Source organism: Pogona vitticeps, chromosome 2 (assembly GCF_051106095.1).
Source record: "Pogona vitticeps strain Pit_001003342236 chromosome 2, PviZW2.1, whole genome shotgun sequence".
NCBI classification, from domain to species: Eukaryota; Metazoa; Chordata; class Lepidosauria; order Squamata; family Agamidae; genus Pogona; species Pogona vitticeps.
In genome coordinates this window covers 100582413-100603489 of record NC_135784.1, presented here as the reverse complement: position 1 = coordinate 100603489, position 21077 = coordinate 100582413, and the positions used below count along the sequence as shown (strand labels likewise).

The 21077-nt window shown below is 38.1% G+C and overlaps 1 protein-coding gene across 8 annotated transcripts in view; it reads right to left on the bottom strand.

The window, feature by feature from the left end:
• Positions 1 to 270: 270 nt before the first annotated feature.
• MACROH2A1 (macroH2A.1 histone) overlaps positions 271 to 21077 on the bottom strand; it is a 65343-nt gene continuing 44536 nt past the window's right edge. For 2 of the 8 annotated variants that reach the window (XM_078385716.1, XM_020782661.3), the window contains exons 5-9: positions 19433 to 19540; positions 13650 to 13749; positions 5800 to 5889; positions 4703 to 4877; positions 271 to 976 (exon numbers count right to left, since the gene is read on the bottom strand). In XM_078385716.1, the coding sequence (XP_078241842.1) occupies positions 811 to 976; positions 4703 to 4877; positions 5800 to 5889; positions 13650 to 13749; positions 19433 to 19540 (639 nt within the window). In that variant the 3' untranslated portion in view covers positions 271 to 810. Of the gene's footprint in view, positions 977 to 4702; positions 4878 to 5799; positions 5890 to 11645; positions 11737 to 13649; positions 13750 to 19432; positions 19544 to 21077 lie in introns of all 8 variants that reach the window. The other 6 variants (XM_078385719.1, XM_020782664.3, XM_020782659.3 and 3 more) reach the window with 3 other exon arrangements.

Sequence of the window (21077 nt, the reverse complement as noted above, 5' to 3'; positions counted from 1 at the left end):
TCCCAGAATTGCAATGTTGTGGTCAAAACAAATATTAGATGACTAAGTGGTTCATATATCTATGAAGCAACCTTTGCTCACAAGAGATTCTGTCTTTGCTTGCAGAGAGGGAGTTTCAGCCACAGAAGTTTTCCCTCACAAATGAGAGAGAGAGAGAGAGATTATATTGAAATGTAAGTGCACTGCTTGATCATTCAGATTAGTATCTACAAAATGCTAAAACACAGTTGCCAAAGGCTTACAAAACATTAAATCATAGGACACCACCAGACCATTTCAAACATTTTACTAAATCAATTCACACAAATTCCAAATTGCAAATATAATTAAGGGCAACAGTGTTCTTTTTTTCTTGGATTCATCATTAAGACAAGAAATAAACACAAATTAGATATGTAGCATCTTTTTCTCCCCTCTCCTTTAAAAAAATGAGAAAGGAACGCCACTTGATAAAAGCACCACAACACAGTTACAAAATAGGGTCTGCCGGTTTCTTTCACGAATAGAAGACTATGTACTGCTAACAACGTTCTGAATCAATCCAATACTTCATTAAAATAAAACTATAAAATCTCCTAGATTACACTAAATTCAGACAATGCCTGGAATACAGTGCATTAACAGCAGTGATGCCAACTATCAGTGCCAACATAAAAATGTTTTAGAAAGTTAAAAAAAAAGAGGCCCACATTTATTTCCCCTAGATGAGCAGCGATTTAAAATAAGGGGAGCTCTGTTTCACAATGGAGAATTAAGAATTTGAGGGATAGGGGGATAGACAAGGAGGCAGGTATTGTTTTCTTTCTAGGCTTAGTTGGCATCTAGTTTCGCCATTTCTTGCACATAAATCCCTATACTCTCACTGTCAAAAAGCACAAAATACACTGTCTTGATTGAAGAGGACATTGTGGACACAAAATAACTGGAAATGGCTTTCAGGATCAGCTGGGCCGCAGTCTGCTTAGGGAAGCCATTCCTAAGAGAGAATATAGGGAAGAGGAAGAGGAAAGAGACAAGAAGAGAACATCTGGTCAATAAATTTGTTACTGACATCGCCGCTCCTTCCAAAAAACATATAATAATCCCCTTATAAACTTAAATATATAATTTATATGTAATGGACGTATATGCTGTCTTTCTCCAAAGAATGACTAGAGCAAGTAACAATGTAAAAAAGCAAACACAACAAATTCAATTTACATGAAAAAAAGTTCAGAAACACATAGAAGAGAAAGTGCAGTCCATTAAAACCCTTTTAAAAACACATCAATAAGATAAAGAATGCTCTCTTAAACATCCCTTCACAGCAAGCCAGCTTAACTGCCAAAGGCCTAGCTAAAACTGGAAGGATAGCAGGGAGGAGATTACATAAGGACACCTAGACTTGAAAGTAGCTTCTAAGACAGCCATCATATCACTACCCGATGGGTGTCTGAGCGTGGTGGGATTGGAGGAAGACTGTTCCCAGAAGATCTCAAAGCCTAGAGTATGAGGAAATGGTAAAAAGTACATGTTTCAAGTCTCAGATGAAAGCTGACATGGTTTCTAATGATATAACTGGACTGCAATGCTATATACAATTTTTTCTGTAAGGATGACTGAATGTGATGATGCTTACTTCTGAGTACAATGAGCTTCTCAAATGATTGCAGGAGGAATTTGTCCCTCTTTCCACACTTCCAAAGATGGAGTTTTCCTCACTCGATTAAACAGCAGGGATCAACTCTCCAAGCTAGACCCTGTAATAATATTCTTCTAGCCAGGCAAGACACATGGTCATTTATTCTCTTACTTTCTGAGCTAGTCTTAATTGTCCTAGAGCATCTAGGGAGGCCAGCAAACATTGTTAAAAATCCAGTTTATGCTATATGAAAACAGCTAAAGATGGCTTGATCTTGTTATGGAAATGTTGAACCCACATAAAAAATATATTCAGGGTAAACCACACTAAAAAAAACTTACTGCTGTCCTTGGAAAGGGTAGGAATGGAGGAAAAAAGAATTTTTAAATCAGTTCGGTAGGAAAAGATCAAAGTAGACTTTTCTCCTGTGACTCTTTCATGTAGTAATCGTCCACTTGAGTTTAAGGATGCATTACGTAGGGGAATACTGATACCACTATTAGCTGAAGCAGGGTTTCAGATATTTTATTTTGGTGCTTGCTTAGTTTTTAGCACCAAGACAGAAGTTGGGTTTGTAATACTGCACCTTGCTGAAGTTTGATGTTGAGACTGAAGTGTCTATAATTGCCTGGATTCTGAAATTGCCTGGAACCTGAAATTGAACACCCTAGTACAGTGGAGGCAAACCTTTTTCGACTCAAGTGCCCAAAATGAGGGGGTGGGGAGGAAACCAGTGGCTGCCGTGCCGCCTGGAAGACCAGAACCAGGACAGGAAGTGGCAGTTTCAAGGGGAATCATAGGGATGGACAGGAAGTTAAAGGGGGAATCATGGGGATGGACAGGAAGTTAAAGGACCCAGAACAGGAAGGGAAAGGGGGAATCCCAGCTGCAGCCACTTCAAAAGGCTTGTTGCATGCCAGAAGAAAGGGCTTCACATGCCAACTGTGGCACGCGTGCCATAGGTTCACCATCACTGCCTGACTACATCATGGGTTAAATGAACAAATAGACTTTCTCCTTTTATTATAACACTGGTGGGCTGGTTATCTCGCCACTCTGCACAGCTGTGTACAAGTGCTTCCTCTCCTAGTGCCTGCACTTTTGAACACTTTTAAATAGTTTTGGAGCTGATATAGACCAAAGAAAGGCGCAGAAAGTATAAAGAAGCTCGGTAAGTGTTTGATATTCTGTTTAATATATTTTATCATGCCTAATGTGCTTAGTATAAATGTATGTATTAATATAAAGTTGAGAGTCCCAATCCAGGTGTATATATGTATGTATGTGCGTGTGTGTATACACACACACAATCATATATATGATTTTTTTAAAAAAAAAGAAACTCTGAATGATTCAATATCTAATGTGTGGCTTTGTGTTATGCTCAGCTCCTGAAGAAGGCTTTGCCGAAATGCGTTGAGCCAGAGTCTTTTAATGACTCATTTAAAGAAATACAGAATAAAGAGCGTGTTGACACTGAAGTGACTATAACCGTTGCTTTTGAACCCAGCACACATAAATGGTAGTTTCTTTTGCACTGCCACTCTGCACATTTGGAATAACAAAGTAAGAGTTAGGAGAGCATCTGGCATGCTACATTCTATAAAATGCTTCCCCACCCTCCTAGAAACACACACACACACACACACACACACACACACACACACACACACACACACACACACACACCACCATGTGAACCCATTCTTTAGTTATAAAAATGAATGGAGTACTTGTGTAAGTCTAGTGAGTAGTGTCTGCTTGACAGATGTCTCTCCTAGTTCTGTACATGTGCTGGCTATGAGAGAAATCAATTAGAAACTCTTCATGTTTTCAGATTTTTTTAAAATTTTTTTTAAAAGCTATTACTTTTGAACTATACTGGCAGGATGGGTATGTTACACTTCAAAGAAACACATTTCCATTTAAAGCACCACTCTGATTTAAATGCTATTAAACTTTTCCCCCTGCCACACACAATGGAATTTTAGACCTTCTTCTTGTAGTGCTTTATTGTTTATATGAGAACTGAGACCTTCCTGCTCTTTTGCAGGAAGATTTTCAAAATGTTTCTATGAAGATGTTAGTAACAAGCCAATCTAAGATTGACAAGCTCATATAATTTTAAGTTTAACACTATACATCAAGTGGAACAGTGTGAGTACTGGCTCTGCATCTATGCTTTGTGTAATGGTTGATTCCCTACCCTACACACTGTTCAATATTTAATTATTTTAGCTGTTTCCTCAAATGAATGATACAGTTGGCTTGGTACTCATTGCCAAAAAACTGAGGTCTAACTATGATATCATTTTAATAGTAAAGGTGGATGATAGATAGGTGGAGTGTTGGCAAAATGCCATGGGGAAACTCGGATGACTTGCTGTCTTCCACTTTCATCACTGTGGTGACGACTATGGTGTTATAACAAGTAGATGATAGCCCATAATATAAAAAATTTAGTGTAGGACTTCTTCATCTTTGCAGAACAGTATTTCTTGAGACAGAACAGTAAATGGCATCATTGTTGGGTGGCATTGTCATTGCAGGTTATTCCAACAAGGACTTTGATTCTTTAAGAGGTCTGACATTCTATAAATACAAATTTCGAAGTCATAATTTTTCAGTAACAAATTTGAACGTGGCATAAGGTATCTTATTCAAAGACCTCTCAAAGCATTACACTGCTGTTTCCTTTAGAATGTGGTCATCTTATACAATTCACATGTTACATTTTAACAAGAGGCTCATTGGGTGTCAGCTATACTCCTTACAACCGCTATTTCCCTTGAATTAATGACCGGTCTCCCAACAGCCAAATAAAGTTGTGGAGTCAGAGACTGATCTCAGAATTCACATCCCTTCATGGAATGAGGTGAGTCTTGATATGGGTGCTTAGCGATTGCTTGTTTTGCCCTGCTAGAAAATGGCAGCCTGGTTCTACAAGTAAGAAGAAATTATAGGAATGCGGTAAATTAGGTAAGAAAAGAAGAATAGTTTGGGAGGATTGTAATGGTAGAAATGCATGTACCTAAGAGAAGGAAGAAAATAAGAAGCAAAAGTTGAATAGGCCAGCCTTACCTGCCACTTCCAATGGAAGGAAATGCAATTGATTTCAGTTTCTTTTCATCTGCCAGAGCTAAGCAATTTTTCACTGTCTTCTCCAACAGCTCCTCACATTTGTCTCCACCCCAAGTAGGGCTATTGCAATGGATCACAAATTTAGCAGGCAATCCATGACCTGCACTGACCACAGCTGTGTGTTGTTTTTTTTTTTGGGGGGGGGGGAAGAAGCAAATATTGGTTACCTGAGATTCTGAAGAACAAAAGTATGAAAAATGTAATTTTACTACTGCAGTGACTTCTTTGAACTTAATGGACTTGCTCTGCTCTAAAGGCTATTTCCTTAATAAGTCACACAACTGCATACATACATATTGCTTGTGCTTATACACAATGCTAAAGTATGGTCTAACAAAAGGAAGGGTAGTTTTAGTGGGTTCAGAAATGAAATTCACAGCCCCCTGGATCCCATTACAGCTACACACACTATTTTCATAGTGGTGTTCATGGTCTTTTAGAGCTGTGTACACTTAAATAAAACCCCAGAAGGTTTTCAGAAACTAAATACAAATGGCCTGGTATGTATAACCCTTTCATTATTTTCAAAATACAGTGGTGCCTCGCAAGACAAATGTAATTCGTTCCACAGTTAATGTCTTGCGAAAAATTCATCTTGCGAAACGCGTTTTCCCATAGGAATGCATTTAAATCTAATTAATGTGTTCCTATGGGCAAAAAAAAGTCAGAACAAAGTCAAATTTGGTTTACAAAGGGTTTATTAAGTGCTCTTTAAAGCCATACATATTGTGCAGATGATTTCAAAAATTTCAACCAAAAAACTTTAACTTTTTAAACATCATAGAAAAACATTTAAAAATCAGCAGACATGAGGCAGGAACAAAAAACGGAAAACATTTGTCTTGCGAAACACGGCCATAGGAACATTTGTCTTGTGAGTCATCAACCCCACTGCCAAAACCATTTGTCTTGCGAGTTTTTTGTCCTGCGAGGCATTTGTCTTGCGAGGCACCATTGTAATGAATTTCAACCAGACTAGGATCTGTGACACCCATGGACATTTAAATTTCCCTGTTTCCCACAAATTTAAGCTGTACCTCCTGCTGTGTCCAGTGGCCCATTCTTTTTGCGAAGTTCAACAACAGCTTCCACAAATTCTTTTCCACCTTTCTTCTCCAAAGTGCTTCCTGTGTGAGGACAGAATTGTGACTGTTCCATATCTGCCAGAGCATTTATTTATTGCTTCATGATAGTTACATACGTTGTATATAATAGCTGAGCAAAAATTTGGGGGGACTGCAAAGTAAGATCTAAACCTCTGGGGACTAGACCAAACTACTCCCTTTCTTTCTCTCACTCTTTCTATTTTAAAAAAGAATAACCCACCCACTTTTTTTTAATCTGTCCAAAAATATTTTCTGATGCAATTCTCAATGTCAACCAGCAGGGCAGTGACATTTCTAGCTGCTTCCTCTGCACCAGGAGTTAGACAATGTTCCTGAGAATATGCTCATTCGGTGGCATCTGATGACTGACACATCAATCCTGTCCCTTAGAGGGTGTGATCCCCCTTCCGTTACAGATTGCTTTAAAGATAAATTTGCTATAAGAAGAACTTGAAACTCACCTCATCTTCATCCCTGACCCCAACAGGTGGCCCCCGGGAGTGAAACAGTCTTGTGAGTGCAGCGAGCTGCTTTACTTGACAACTGCCCAGCTTGTTGAATCACCTTTAACCAAGAGGAAGAGCCTCAGTAATAAGGAGATTCTCTATGGAACATATTCCTCCACTGCATTGCTTAACTGCAGCTACAGAAGCTTCACTATTACTCTTCATGTGAAAGGAGCTGCATCCTTTAACTTACAGGTGAAGTTGCGCAAAGGCAGTCCACCACTAAATGGTTTAGATCTTATTTTGCAGATTTACTTTAATACCAAGAGATCAAAAAGTAGCCCATAATGTTCTTTTCCTAGCTGAGCATCCCAAATCACATTGCATTTTACTTCATTATTATACAAGTTAGCAAGGCAAGGAAACAATGACATTGATATTGGATTGATTCTGAACTTAGAAATTGCTTTGAACTGCTTTGCAAATTAACTCCTGCAGCTTCATCTTAAGTGTTCGTTATTTGGGAAGTGAATCAATCTTATTTCAAATGAACAGATGCCCTTTGGATCATAGTCTCAAGCTGCAGCCCTATATATTCCTAGCATAAACTCAGCAAGGCTTATTTCCAAATAAACATGCCTATGATCTGAGTGTTGTACCTTGGGAAATGGATTTTGCTTTACCAATATAGGAGGGGAAAGAATTTCTGATGGAAATGCAAGTATTTTATGCTCAATGAATGATATATGTAATTAAGAGCACAAGAACCACTGAATATGCATCATATATTATTTGACAAGAAAAAAATGTATAAGTTTAACAAGCTGTTAATTCATCTTGTTTTACTGTGCAAATATTTGAAAAAAGCATTCTAACTAAATGGTTTATCATGTATTCTTTAGAGGTATGTTATTTCTTTCCTTTCCATACTGCCTTTAAAGAGCCTTGAATGCATCATGCCTCTCATGTTTATTTATTAGGGTTCCCGGGTGGGCTGAACAAACTCAGGCCTACCTAGCTTCAACAATATGGCTGTATGATATGTTCACACACTGATAAGTGTAACTGATATAGTCCACTGCAGCTGATGTGGACAGGAGGGTGCCTGGGAGCAGCAGAACTAAGGTTCCTGATGGAAGAATAGGATATAAGCCCAATCAAAAGGTTTCAGTATTTTCATAGCCAAGCTACATCATACTCTCCATAGCAGAGAAGGATCATAGCTCAGTAATAGAGCCATGCCTTGCATGCAGAAGGTTCTAAGTCCCATCACTGGCCTTTTCACCAAGTGGGGTTGGAAGGAAGGACACCTGTTTGAAATCCTGGAGAGTCAGTCTTTGAAGACAGCAGTGACCAGGATGGACCAAGGGTATGACTCTTTAAAAGACAGGTTCCAATGGGAATCTTAATGGAAAATGTTCCTTGGAACTGTGACTATCAGGGAATCTGAACAATTAAGAATTCCAAGGCTACCAGTAAGGGACAAATACACCACTTTAACAAAGATGACTAGATATGTGTCTAGATATACTCCAGCAAAAATATTATACCATTCAGGAACAGACACAGATTCAAACCCATGAAATGACTGGAACAACCATGCATCTTTAGGTCACCTTAAATTGTATTTAAATGGGTGACTGGTTGATTCCAGTTATGCACAAATTTCTTCCAGACAGTTCAAAGCGGTGATTTTCTAAGTTTCATTTCATTACCATGATGAATACATTAGTATGCAGGCACATCATACAGCCAACCTAACCTGGTTTTCTTTGTCCAGCTTGGCTTTTCCTCTTGTATTCTGATTGTCTCTGAACTGTTTAAATGTAAAAAATTCATGTGCATGGCTACGTTACTCCCTCAGCATATGTACGCAGCAACATCAGAGATCGCTACAGGTGCTGAGGTGCCTGGGCAGAAAGTGGGTGTTTCAGTACGATAGTGGTAATATTTATAATAATATACGGAATAGTTTATAATTTCCTGACCTTTAATGACACTCCAAAATCTAGCAGCCCTAAATGTGACTTTAAAATGGATGTAATATTTAATGTTGACAGGTATGTCATAGCTGTACTTTAGCACGGCCAGCTGCACCTAAGAAACAACATATTGTACTAACTCTTTATACTACATTGCTTTGGTAGGGGCTCTTGCTAAAGTCCTGCTTCACAACTTCCAGCTCAACATGTCTTTGCTCATCACAGGCACAAATATATGTGTTCCTCCCACAGAAGAAATACACTATTTCATGCTGTCAAAGCAGGCATTGGTACATTGGTGACAAGAGCCTAGGCAAAAATTCAAGCCTGTAAAGATTCCAAAATATTCCCCCAACACATATTGCGGTTAGAAAGGCCTTACTATGGATAAAAGTTAATCATTTGAAGCTAAGCATGTGTGCATTTTTTTTCTTCCTTCCAGCAGTCACAGGCAATTAAAAGATTGTATACTACTGACTGAAATGAACTAGGTTCCAACCCACTCCCACAATTTGATACAAACACATTTCTTCATTAGACCAAACTTGCAGTTTTAACAAATGATCAAGATGATCTCACATTTAGGTCCCACTGAAATAACTGGCACCTGTCCTTATTTCAGCAGTAATAAGTATTACTGGCACAGTCTAGAATCCAACCCATTATTTTAAGGCACATAACTCACTTTGCCTGTACTGCTTCAAAGACAATTTTCCATAAAGTAGCGACTGTCCTAGCAGATAATGAAAAACTGATCCCAAAGTTGCAACTTTACCGGCAATCCCTACCACCTGTAAGATGTGTTCTTTCTACCTTCAGGAGAATTTAATGTTTACAGACCTATTCAAGCATTGTACTTTGTGCACAGTCACAACCTGAAGGACAGAGCAGTCTAGCCCTGTTCTCCTCTGTTGTTGCTTATGCCGTCCTATCATTAAATGTGCGTGCAGAGTAGGGAGTGTTTGACAAATCTGATGAGAGCGAGCTCTACTATCTGTATGCACTCTCCATGCAAATCAGGACCGGGGAATGTGTACATCAATTGTGGAGTTCTTTCTCTTCAGACTCATCATCCTCCACATGTAAGAGGGTGACAAAACATGCAATGTGAGGAAAGTAACTACAGCATTCTACTCTTTATGCGGTGAGTGTACATAGCAACCCTTTCCTTTTAGAAAGACTCAGGAAATGTCAAACATATATGTATGAAACATACGTATTACTTGGATATTTCAAAGATAGAACTGTCTTAAGGAATTTGTGGATTTCTTCTACACATATCTTTAGAATGCATGTGGGAAATTCAAGAAATCATGAGGCTTTTCAAGAATGCTTTTTACAGACTTTAATCTTCAAAAGATCTGTATCAACTAGATTACCTCAGTGAAAGAACACTGCTGGTTCCACAGCTGTTGGTGTTCATTCTAAATTAACCTTTCAGCAAGGCTTCCATTATTGAAGAGATACATATCATACCGAAGTGGTGAACAAAGACATCAAAAAAGGCATTTATATTTAGCACATTTTCTGATTTTATGGGACTTATGCCATTGCACCTTGTTTAAATGCAATTGCTTGCCTACAAACTTCCATTAAGCTTAAGTGTGTCACACTGTATGAGCTACTTCATTTTGTCTGACTTTGATTGGTATTCTTCTGTAGCTGAGGCTCAGCTCAGTGAACCCGAATCAGCCTTCTCATTATAGCTAATGACACATATATGGAGCTAAGAATTTCCAGGTATAGTTTTCAAAATCTATTGATTTGTAATCCACATATTTTTGAACTTGCAATTCTGTACTTAAACTAGCTTGTCTCCAGTGCTATCATGATGCATTAAATGACACCCTTCTGAATATGATCAATAGTGGAGATATTGGATTTAGTCACAGAATTCCTAAAGTACTTCTAGCTCAGATCTGAAGGAATATAACCTTTGTGCAAATATGTAATCATACCAACATTATGAATACATGTTTGTTTAAATTTTATAAGTAATCATTTTTTAATTACACATATAGTTTGCCTGTTCTCAAGTGAGCTCAAGGGCATATACTGAACTTGTTTCTCATTCTTCCCATTTATTTTCACTACAACCCTATACGGCGGGTCAGTTTGAGAGTGAGTGACTGACCATACATAATCTCATTGTCAAATGGGAAAATGATCCTCAATCTTCCAAATGCTACTCTTAACACAGTTTAAACAACTATACCATATTCCCCCAAGAAACTGGAAATGTATGCACTAGCAGGGGAATGAACTGCTTATGTTCCAAATCTACAATTCAATGATTATACAAATTCTGGTAATTATACTTTGATGTGAGGTTTTGTGGGCTTTTTTTGTTTTTTGTTCTTCTATTAGGATTTTTAAAGTGTTCTCCAGGTAATTCCAGGGTGAAGGAACAACTACAGTGGGGCCTCTACTTAAGAAAGTCTCTACTTAAGAACAATCCAACTTAAGAACAGCTCCATTTGCTAAATTTTGCTTCTACTTGAGAACAGAAATCCAAGATAAGAACAGGAAAAAAAACCTTTCCTGCTCTTTTTTTAACCTTAGGTCATCTTAGGTTAAAAAAAATTCTCCCCCTAGTGGTAGAGTACGTATTAACCAGCTTTGCATTAGTTCCTATGGGAACTAATGCTTCAATGTACGAACGCACCTCTACATAACAAAAAAAAAAAAAAACAGCCAGAACGGATTAATTGGTTTTCAGTCCATTCCTATGGGAAATTTTGCTTCAACTTAAGAACGTTTCAACTTAAGAGCACCATTCCAAAACGGATTAAGTTCTTAAGTAGAGGTTCCACTGTAGTTTCTATGGACGGAAAAGAGCAGATACGGATTAAATGGTTTTCAATGGATTCCTATGGGAAATGCAGATTCAACATAAGAACTTTTCAACTTGAGAACCACCTTCCAATACGGATTAAGTTCTTAAGTAGAGACCCCACTATATTGAACTAGCTAATGTTTGTGCTGCAAATTGAGAACCATCTTGTATCAGATTACCTGCTATCAGGGGTACATCATTAATGCACCACTTGCTTTGTACCTGTATGCTGCTACAGCATGCTAAGAGCAAGCCTTTTCCCCATGATATCATTAACCACAGTGTGGCCTAAGCAAGAAAGGTTCCAGTGGACGAAAATGACTGATTATGCAATGTAGATCATGGTTAGAAGATCTTTGCATTTAAACCAACTTCGCACTCTCTGTGTTTTGAACTGGACAGGACTGCTGGAAGTGAGAAAAGAATGCAGATCTGCAAAGCAAGGGCAAGCTTGTTGCTGCTGATTGGTCATGCATACACATACAAACTCTGCAGCACTGAACTCTCCATTACCTACTTCACCACCGGTGTAGAAGTCAGAGTTTGTCGGGTGAACGACAGCATCACTGTCGATCGTGGCAATGTCAGCCTGAACAACTTGCAACTACAACAGGTAAACAAATGTGTATCAACCATGTTGGTCAAAGACCCAGAACAGGACCTACATTTATGCATGTACCAACATCCTTGTTTTCCTACCTTTTAACTCCAAAATATGTGCCAAAAATAACAATAAAACCCAAAATCTGTACAGATGTGTACTGAGAAAAGGGGAGAATGAAAGGAGGAAGTACAGAAACACTGAATACATCAATTTTAACATTTGATCAAAAGGTCAAAGACACTGCAAGCATTTGAAAAAGGAAATATGAAGAGCAGCTAGCACCTTCTTGACCTGGCAGAAACCTGTAAAACTGGACTTTTAGATAACATTATAGCAATATCTTATGTTTGAATCAAGTCCAACAAAAAAAACCAGTTTCTCCATTTTGATGATAAACATGCTCTGTTTTTTTTTTCTTCATTATTTTCCACAGAAAGTATTAATAGTCTTCACACACTGGGAGAAAGCCATGAACCAGCCAATTTATGAAATCAATTTTACTTTAAGGCTGTGTACATATATGCACTTACCTTTGAGTAAGCCCAATGAATTCAGTGGGAGTTAAGGCAGCTATCCTAAACAAGATGATGGGAGAGTGAACTAGTAGATTGCTAGTCATTTCCACAACCTGGTAGCCCATACTGACCTAGGCACAGGACTGAAAGGTGCAGCTTTGCTGGGTGTTTTAGCCTAGAGGAGCAATGGTGAGGAGCAAAATCATATCCATGAGGCAGAGGTGACTGTCCTCCTTCTACTGTCAGAGCACCTCTCCCCTGTCAGACTGGTTTCCCTATCCTATCCTAAGCTCTCAAACCCAGCAGATCTGGGGTCAGTTACTCTGTTGCCTCAGCACATGTAACAGTGCCTCCTTTTGAGTCCATGATGCCTACTGTAACAGCTGTCCTTTTGCAATGAATTATGTTTATTTTCTAAATGAAGATTTAAAGCCACATGCTTTAGATGTGTATTAAAACTATGCCATAAATCCTTCATAAATAGTTAAAGACATTGCTGTCTTTTGATAGCTTATTTATAATTATTTTATTTAAATATGAGGTAACTGGGGAAAACCAGAATACTTGGATCAAGTCTGTCCTAACATTTTTGGTCATGCATTGACTCTACTAATAGATAGATGAACATGGAGAAAATGAGCAATTTGTCCGCAGTCAAATGTATGGTTTCATTCATGTATCTGAAAGAACTAGACTGTAATCCTCAAAATCTCATAATGAAAATAATTTTTCAGTCTCCAAGGTGCTGCAATAATTTTGAACAAAAGCAGTACAAAAGCCTCTTGAACAAAAGCAGTATTTAAAAACAAATCAAACATAGACACTGAAATATTGAAATAATATTTGTTTACAACTGAAGGATAAGGAAGTTGATTCAATTAAACTAGAGAATGTTGAAGGAGCAAAGCAAATTTCTCTTGCATCTCTATCACATTTTATCCCCACCTACTTCAGTGAAAATAGAAACCTGTAATCATAATGGAGAAACTAATTCATTTTGAAAGTAACTTGATATAGAGAGACAGATAAAAGACTATTTCAGGCCTCAAAATCCATACATGAAACATTCCCAAATGAACCAACAGTCACCACTGATTATTATGGAACAATGTTTAAGTGACTTCAAAGTGAGGTATTAGGTTATAGTCACCATGCAGTTACTGTGTATAGAATGTTGCCCATACAATAATCCTTTCATAATGTATTTTGAGAAATTAGGGCTGCAGTCCTGTACTCACTTACCTGCAAGTAAGCCCCACAAAATTCCATAGTGCTTACTTTGGACAGACATGTATAGGATTGTGCTGTAAATACGCTGCATTTATTACAGAACAATAGTACAAGAATTCCATAATTTTCAAGTGACTGTTAGTTAGTACAGCCCATTCCCCCATTTACCTAGATCATCTTTAAGGTCAATGTCAGCATTGGTGGGATTGATAATGGCCTCCACTTCGAAGCCGGCTAAATTACTGATTTCACTGTGAATAAGGTTCAGCTGAAAAGAAAAGCATGAAGTGGGAAATAACAACAGGACAGTTGGGAAATCACAGAGAAGCCGCAGCAAAGCAAGATCTGCAACACAGATGGGGATTGCATGACAGCAAATAAATATGCAAAAATAAATGGCAGGTCATAAGAAGCTACTGGTAAACAAACAAAAGGAAAATAATATGTTTCAAATTGAGGACTGAAAACATGATGCTGTACATGGGGAGGAAACATCTGTCACAATCAGGACTGTAGCTTAGTAAGCTTTAATGCCTGATGGGGATGAATCTGCAAGAGAAAGGAATGTTAGGTTTCTAGCATCTAGCCTGACTCCCTACTAGGACAGCGTGGAAAAGTTACTTTTATGGAGTTCAGCTCCCAGAATCTGCCAGGCAGCAGGCCCAAACCAAACCACCATTGCAACATGGACACACTCAATCTTCCAATTTTGGGTCAAACATGGTTAGTATTTAGAATGGAAGACCATACAAGGATAATCCAGTAGGGCCATTGCAGTCAGCCAGAGTGGACCATTTTGGGCTAGGTGGATCAAGCTTCTAACTATAAGGCAGCTTTCTATAACTTCTGAGATTCTCAGAGTTGCAGTCCGAAGAATAACTTTTCCACGATCTGCTACTGGCATGGTCACAGAAAATAATTTAATTGAGCAGATATACCTAACATCATACTATCATTTAAAAATGAATGAATTTTCTGAGTTAATGTAAACTATACAAAAAATAGTTTATAAACATCTTTTGATCCATTCTAATTATTTCATGTCCCTCTAGTGATTACTAGAATCCTTTTCCATTTTCTATTTGAACGTTGTCTTTGACAATTCATTTTGCCAAGCGGTAGGGGAAAAATCTTATATGACACTGAAGAAAAATGTTAAAGGATGATTTCACTACACATCACAAACTAAAGCAATACAGTAGTTAAATGTTAATCATCCTCAACTGTTCCAACTACCAGTATTGTAGACATCATCCTGGGCAAACACAAACCTAATTGCTCAGATGTGCACACTTTAATTTCTCAATCAAGAGATTCTTCCTCCAAGTATTTCCTGTAACTAAAAACATATGCTGCTTCTTGAATGGACACTAGTGCTTGATTCCCTTTTTCTACCACGTGTCCCAAGCAGGTATACAATAGAGTAAATATTTTGGGATCAAAGTACAATTCTAGGCAGTTGACATAACAAAGCCCTTGATACAAGCAATCCCTGGTATGAAAATTTTTACTGTTTTATTTTTTTATAAAATATAACATTTATATAAAATATTATATTTGGTCTAGATATAAGTGTGAAGTAGTTTCAGGAAATAATTAGGGTAATCTTATTTATACATTTATTCGTATTTATCTAAACATTTCTATCCCATATCACAGGATCTTAGGGCAGGTTACAAAGCTGTCTAAAACAATTTTAAAACATAAGATGTTTAAATTTAAACACAAACAGCACAAAATTAAAACATTAAAACCATTGCACTAAAACCTATACAGCTATGATCCTCAATCCCCAAAGGCTCTAATAAATAAGTCCATCCTGACTTGGTGCCAAAATGATGCCAATGTTTGTGTCAACTTGAGCCTCCAAGGGGAGGGCTACCCACAGCTGGGGTGCTATGGAAGAAACAGCCCTCCCCATGTCTCCACATAATGAATTGTTCTTCATGGTGGGACATGGAGGAGGGCCTCCACAGCTGATCTTGGTGATCAGGCAATCTTGTAACTGCAATCATAAGAGAAGTGGGCTACAGGCTTAGATGCTCTTTGCCAGTGCTAATTCTTTGTGCTCATTTAAACAGGGATAATAGCCATGTTATATGCCATGGCTAGTAAGAAAGTTTGACCTTTTGTTGTTTTGTTGTGTATTTTTTTTCTTTTTAAATGAGAAGTAGTTTCAGGATAAGTACATTTGCGGAGAAGGAAGGTGACTTTACTTATTTTCCCATTGCTTTCTCCTCTCACATTACTGTATGCTAATAAACTGTACTGCAACTCTCTTCTACTGTCACCTTTATCTGTATTTAGCCAATGAATATTTGTTAACCAGCTTCATAGCTTGGTACCTGCATCAGCAACAGCAGCCTTGAAATCTGTTGATGATGAAGTGTAATTCTTAACCACATGTAATACGGATGGGAGGAATTTCCCAGAGACGGCTGAGGGAAAGGAAGTGGTATATGATCCCACAGCTAACTTTGGTGGCTCATTCCTGATCTCTTATTATGTTTGAACTTGTCATAGCTTACTGCTGCACACACCAAATCTCCAGTAGTTTCAATATGACACATACATGTGCACTATAACATAAGACTATCACACTAAATCCAGCATGACAAGCACATCATTTTTGCATATAGATCTGCACTTTAGCTGTTACAAAAAGGGCCAGGAGAGGGAAAGAAATTTGTATCTAGATCATAGATTTACATCTTATCAAACATAGGGCAAACATAGTTGTTAAATACATGTGTCTCTATTTCTTTTCTCAAAGGAAAGGTACAGCAATTGCCCACTTGACAATGGAAAAATATTAGCCTGAATGGAAGTGTATATGGTATAAACCCATTGCAATTGGAAAAAGTACATTGACAATCTGCTACCCATCCATGCCATCATTTCTCCAAAAGCCCTAAGCTTTCTTGCACTAGAAATGGCACCTTGAGAGAAGAATATTGGGATGGCACACCAAACTGTTGTTGATGATAGGACAGTATTAAGAGGCATGAAACTTTATATGCTGAGAATTAATATGGAAGAAAAGCACACATAGGAAAACTATTTAAAGACCATTATATGTGCTTTTTTTGCAACATATATCAAAATGTGCAACAATTCAGCTCTTAGCATGTTATGAATGGGCCATGTATTGAAATAGATTGCAACTGTAACTTTATCTAGTGTAGAAATGAATGAGATACTCAGATCACACACACACTGTATACAAATACAGTTGGAAGCTATAAAGATGAAATATCCTAACTGGGCTGTCCGAGGAACAACTTAATTATTTTCCAATTAATATATCAGTTCAATATAATATATGGGCCAGGACCCAAAGACTTCCAGGGACATTCAAATTGTGTATAGGTATTCAATACAGGGGAACTTCAAAATTACAGTCTGTTTCTGAAAGTCTCCTAGTTTTAAAAATTGTTTTGCCATGTTAAGCTGACAGCATAGAGGTGCAAGACCAAGGTCTTCTGGGGCACATAGCATCAAGTCCTTGTTTCTTTGGATTCTCAACATGGAATGTATAGCTAGAATGCTAACTCCACCATATGCCAGATATTTACTGCTACATCATTATTTGTATGTTAGCAGGTTATTTCCTAACGATGATTAGAATCAAATGCAGCTCTTAACATTTGATGGATGTAGCTTGACAAAGTATGAGAATCATTGCACATCAGCAATAAAAACATTAGAATCTGATAGACAGCCACAATATTAACATTACTTATGCAGAAAGACAGCTAGTAGAAAACATTAACATTTCTCAGTGCAAAAAAACCCAAAACTCTCTGTCTCTCTAAAGGTGAAATGAATGAATTATAACCTTTTTAAATCTACTTTTGCTCACACTAAAAGGAGATTTGTAATTTAGTATGTAATACTAAATTAATAAAGAAGAAAACAAGAGTCTCTGAGCAAAATAAAAAGACATAAAATAAAAATGAACTTGTGTTCACTAGTAATTTTCTTGTACTTCAGTCTTCATATTAAGTTTGTGTAGCAGTAGTAGTACAACCTTAAGATTTTTTTTTCAGCTCATGCAGTAAGTAGTAACACATTAGAGAGCAAATATTTGTTTCATAATAATGATGTGACTGGAGGGGGCTTCACAAGGGAAAACTTTGCTCAGTGATTCCCCACCTAATGATTCTTTCTTTTAATTCTTCTATCATATTATTTCCTCCCCCAGGATAAATGTTTCCGGTCCTAAGGCTGATGTGGAAGATGGTATCAGGGAGAATCAACAGAGGGCAGAACTCTAAAGAACCCCAACATCATGAATAGGCAAACATGTTTGGGAGGTACACCTCTGCCATGCCAAAATATAACTCAGCCCTTTTCAGGTGTTTAGAAAAATGGTTTGCAATTATGGCAAAGCTTCAAAGCTGATCCAAATAGATGAACTCAAAATTTCCCTTCAAATCGTCATACTCAACACAGAGATGTCAGATGTGAACGGGGTGGGCCAGTGCACATGTACATATATGAGGTGATGGCCAGTATGCACAGTCCTGTGCCACCTCTTAAGAGTATGCATGCATTCTACTGATAAACTGAATAGGGCTTAAATATCATACACTGGCTGAAATCCAGCTATAAATCACAACTAGAGCAGGTCCAGTGTATCAATGGAAAATACATAGGAGGTGACTCATTAAACTCCAAAGATTCAATGAGGCTACTCTAGTTGCAGTTTACTACTGGATGCCAGCCACTGCATGCAAACTAAGCTGTAGGGGGTGCTGGATAGTCAAGGCTAAATACAACTAAACCGGTCCATAAAGTGAAGAGTGAAGTGACTTCGTGGGATTTGCATAAATGCTGCCATTCCATTTAGTAATTGATTCAATGGATATATTGTAGTTCAGATAGTTGACAGAAATCCTTGATAATTTTGCAAGAATAAAACATTCCTTCCTGTTGGACAAGATTATGAGAACTTTTGTGCATTTTTTGGTTTTCAGCACTTCTTCTGGTCAGTGGAATCTGTGACTTGTGGCTGTTCTTTATAGCAGCCTCCAATACCACTATTTAGCTTGCTAACCATGTGTCTTTCTCTCCTTTGCTGGTCACTGTCACCCTTAATGACCGAAATGGTCTCTTTCTGATGACACCTCAGTTCTATTATTCCTGTTCAAGATTCTGCTATCAAAATTACTCATTTCTGTCAACACTCCCCAGATCCCTTCCCTTCCTTCCTGTTCCTCGTGGCGCAGTGGTTAAACTGCTGTACTGCAGCCAAAACTGTGCTCACGACCTGGGGTTCAAATCCCAGGTAGCTGGCTCAAGGTTGACTCAGCCTTCTATCCTTCCGAGGTCGGTAAAATGTGTACCCAACTCACTGGAGGGGGGGGGGCAATGTGTAGCCTGCGTCATTAACTATGGGGCAGTATATAAGCAGCATGCTTTGCTTTTGCTTTTTGCTTTTTCTATTGAGCACAAACTTGACTCCCTGTTAGTCATTTGTTCCCTTTATCCTAGGGGTCCCTCAAAATCAGGAGTAGGCAATATGTGGCCCTCCTGATGTTGTGGGGCTCCAACTTGCATTAATTCTCACCACTGGCTAGGGATGATGGTGGTGGCTGTCCAACAACATTTGCTGGGTGAGAAACTGCCCACCCCTACCCTTCTCCCACTTCAATTTCTTCTCTATGTGAGCCCTTCATCTTAATATATGAAGTCTTATCCACAACTGTAATCAAGTTTTAGGTACATGTAACTCCGTTTATCTATTAAACTCTGTATGTTTTTTTTAAATATACAAACTTTCCCCCTTAAAAAAACTCTATATAATAGGTATTTTAAGAAGATTGTTTTTAAAGAGGCATTGCTCCAGATGTGAGAACTGCTGATATGGATGCATGTCAAACTACTGCCGAGGTAGGGAAGTTTAAATCAACACAGACAAATATTCTGAATGAAAAGTCGAGACGTACCTTCTGGCCAAGAAATAGGCTTTTCGTGGACAAGACAGTGAAGCCATCTGTTGGGGTGCCTTCTGTTGTGCTGTCAGCACTTGCTGATTTGCTAACTTCTCCCTGTTTCTTCTCGTGGGAAAGGAACCAATTGGTCAATCAAAGCAATTTTAAAATACTATTACTAAAACTAACAAATAATAATAATAATAATAATAAACCCACCATGGCCATGCAGAGTATATAGGAAGGGAGACACTTTATCCTATAGGTACAGCAAAGAGGGAGCAATGTTCATACTCCCCCTTGGATCTTGTAAGGGAACGCCAGGCCATCTGGTCCATGTAGACAAGATTTGCTCCCACTGCACTTAAACAATAAATGAAACTAGTGGGCTCCCTCTATAACTATTTCCCAGTAACCACACAGCATGCAGGAAATAGTCCTCCAGCCTGACTCCAATCTGTGCCAAGCTGGTCCTTTTTGGTCCAGCCACAGGGCTACTCTTTTTCAGGGCTGGGCTGGAGCGATTCCTGGATGTTCAAAAGAATCACTTTAGGGGATATAGCTCCTAGCAATGATCAGATGCAATCCTTTCTCTCTGTCTGATCACACACTCAGTTTGAATACAAGTTTGTAAACCTACGAACATGCAAACCTTATAGTGTTATATAATGCATATAATGTTTATTAAGTTGTTCAGCTCTGCATTTGTAAGTTTTTTTTAAGTCTTCCTGGCAGACATTTTTGAATAAACAGAATCCTACAGGCAAAACTTGCTAAATCTTAGGCTACTTTTGAGTGATGGTTATAAACCTTTGAATATTTCAGATTCAAGGCTTCTAAATGCACAATATCAAAAGTAAGGAAAAATATTGCCTCTTCCTTCCCAAAGCAGATAAGCAACAGATAGAAAAAAACATATTGAAAGATTTGATACCATTATTTCTGCTTATTTAATGCAATTAAAAGAAATCAATCTGTGTTTGGGAACCTCCAGTAGCATTCTGGGTTTTCACCTATTACACTTCTTTTACAAGCAAATAATATTCAGCATTAGAAGGTAAAGGACTAACTGACACAGAATTTCTGCTCTCTGATGCTCCATTTCCAATTTCATAAAGAAGAGTGAGATTGTGGCTTAAAAAAAGGATATTCTTCCAGTCAAATATATTGCCAGGTTATCCCTCAATTAAAAAAACAAAATTGTGTTGCCTTGTGGATGATGTGGTCCCTAAAATCAAATCAAGCAGACCCTTGAAAGCCAGCTAGGTGGGCTGAGAGGCACTTTTTTATACATATGGGGACTGAGAAAAAATGTCCTCTCTGCCTCTCCCTCTGTAATAGGGCTGATTGATCCGGACACCAAAATGGCTAGGATCCAATGCAAAAATTAGGCAAATTGCTAAAGTCAGCATAGGCATCTGCTGTTGCTTACCAAGTCACGCAACTGATGTGAAACATTAAATGCCTACACTAACTTCTTTACTTATAGATATTCGCCACTGAATAGGTAGATGGACTCAATGCCAGCAGGTGTAAGTAACAGGCCACGGAATTCTCTTACCAGTAAACATGCCTCTTGAAGATAACTCTCTACTCCTGCTTCCAAAGCTATTCTCACTTTTGATATCTTAGATCTAGAATGTTCATAATGCTGACCTTC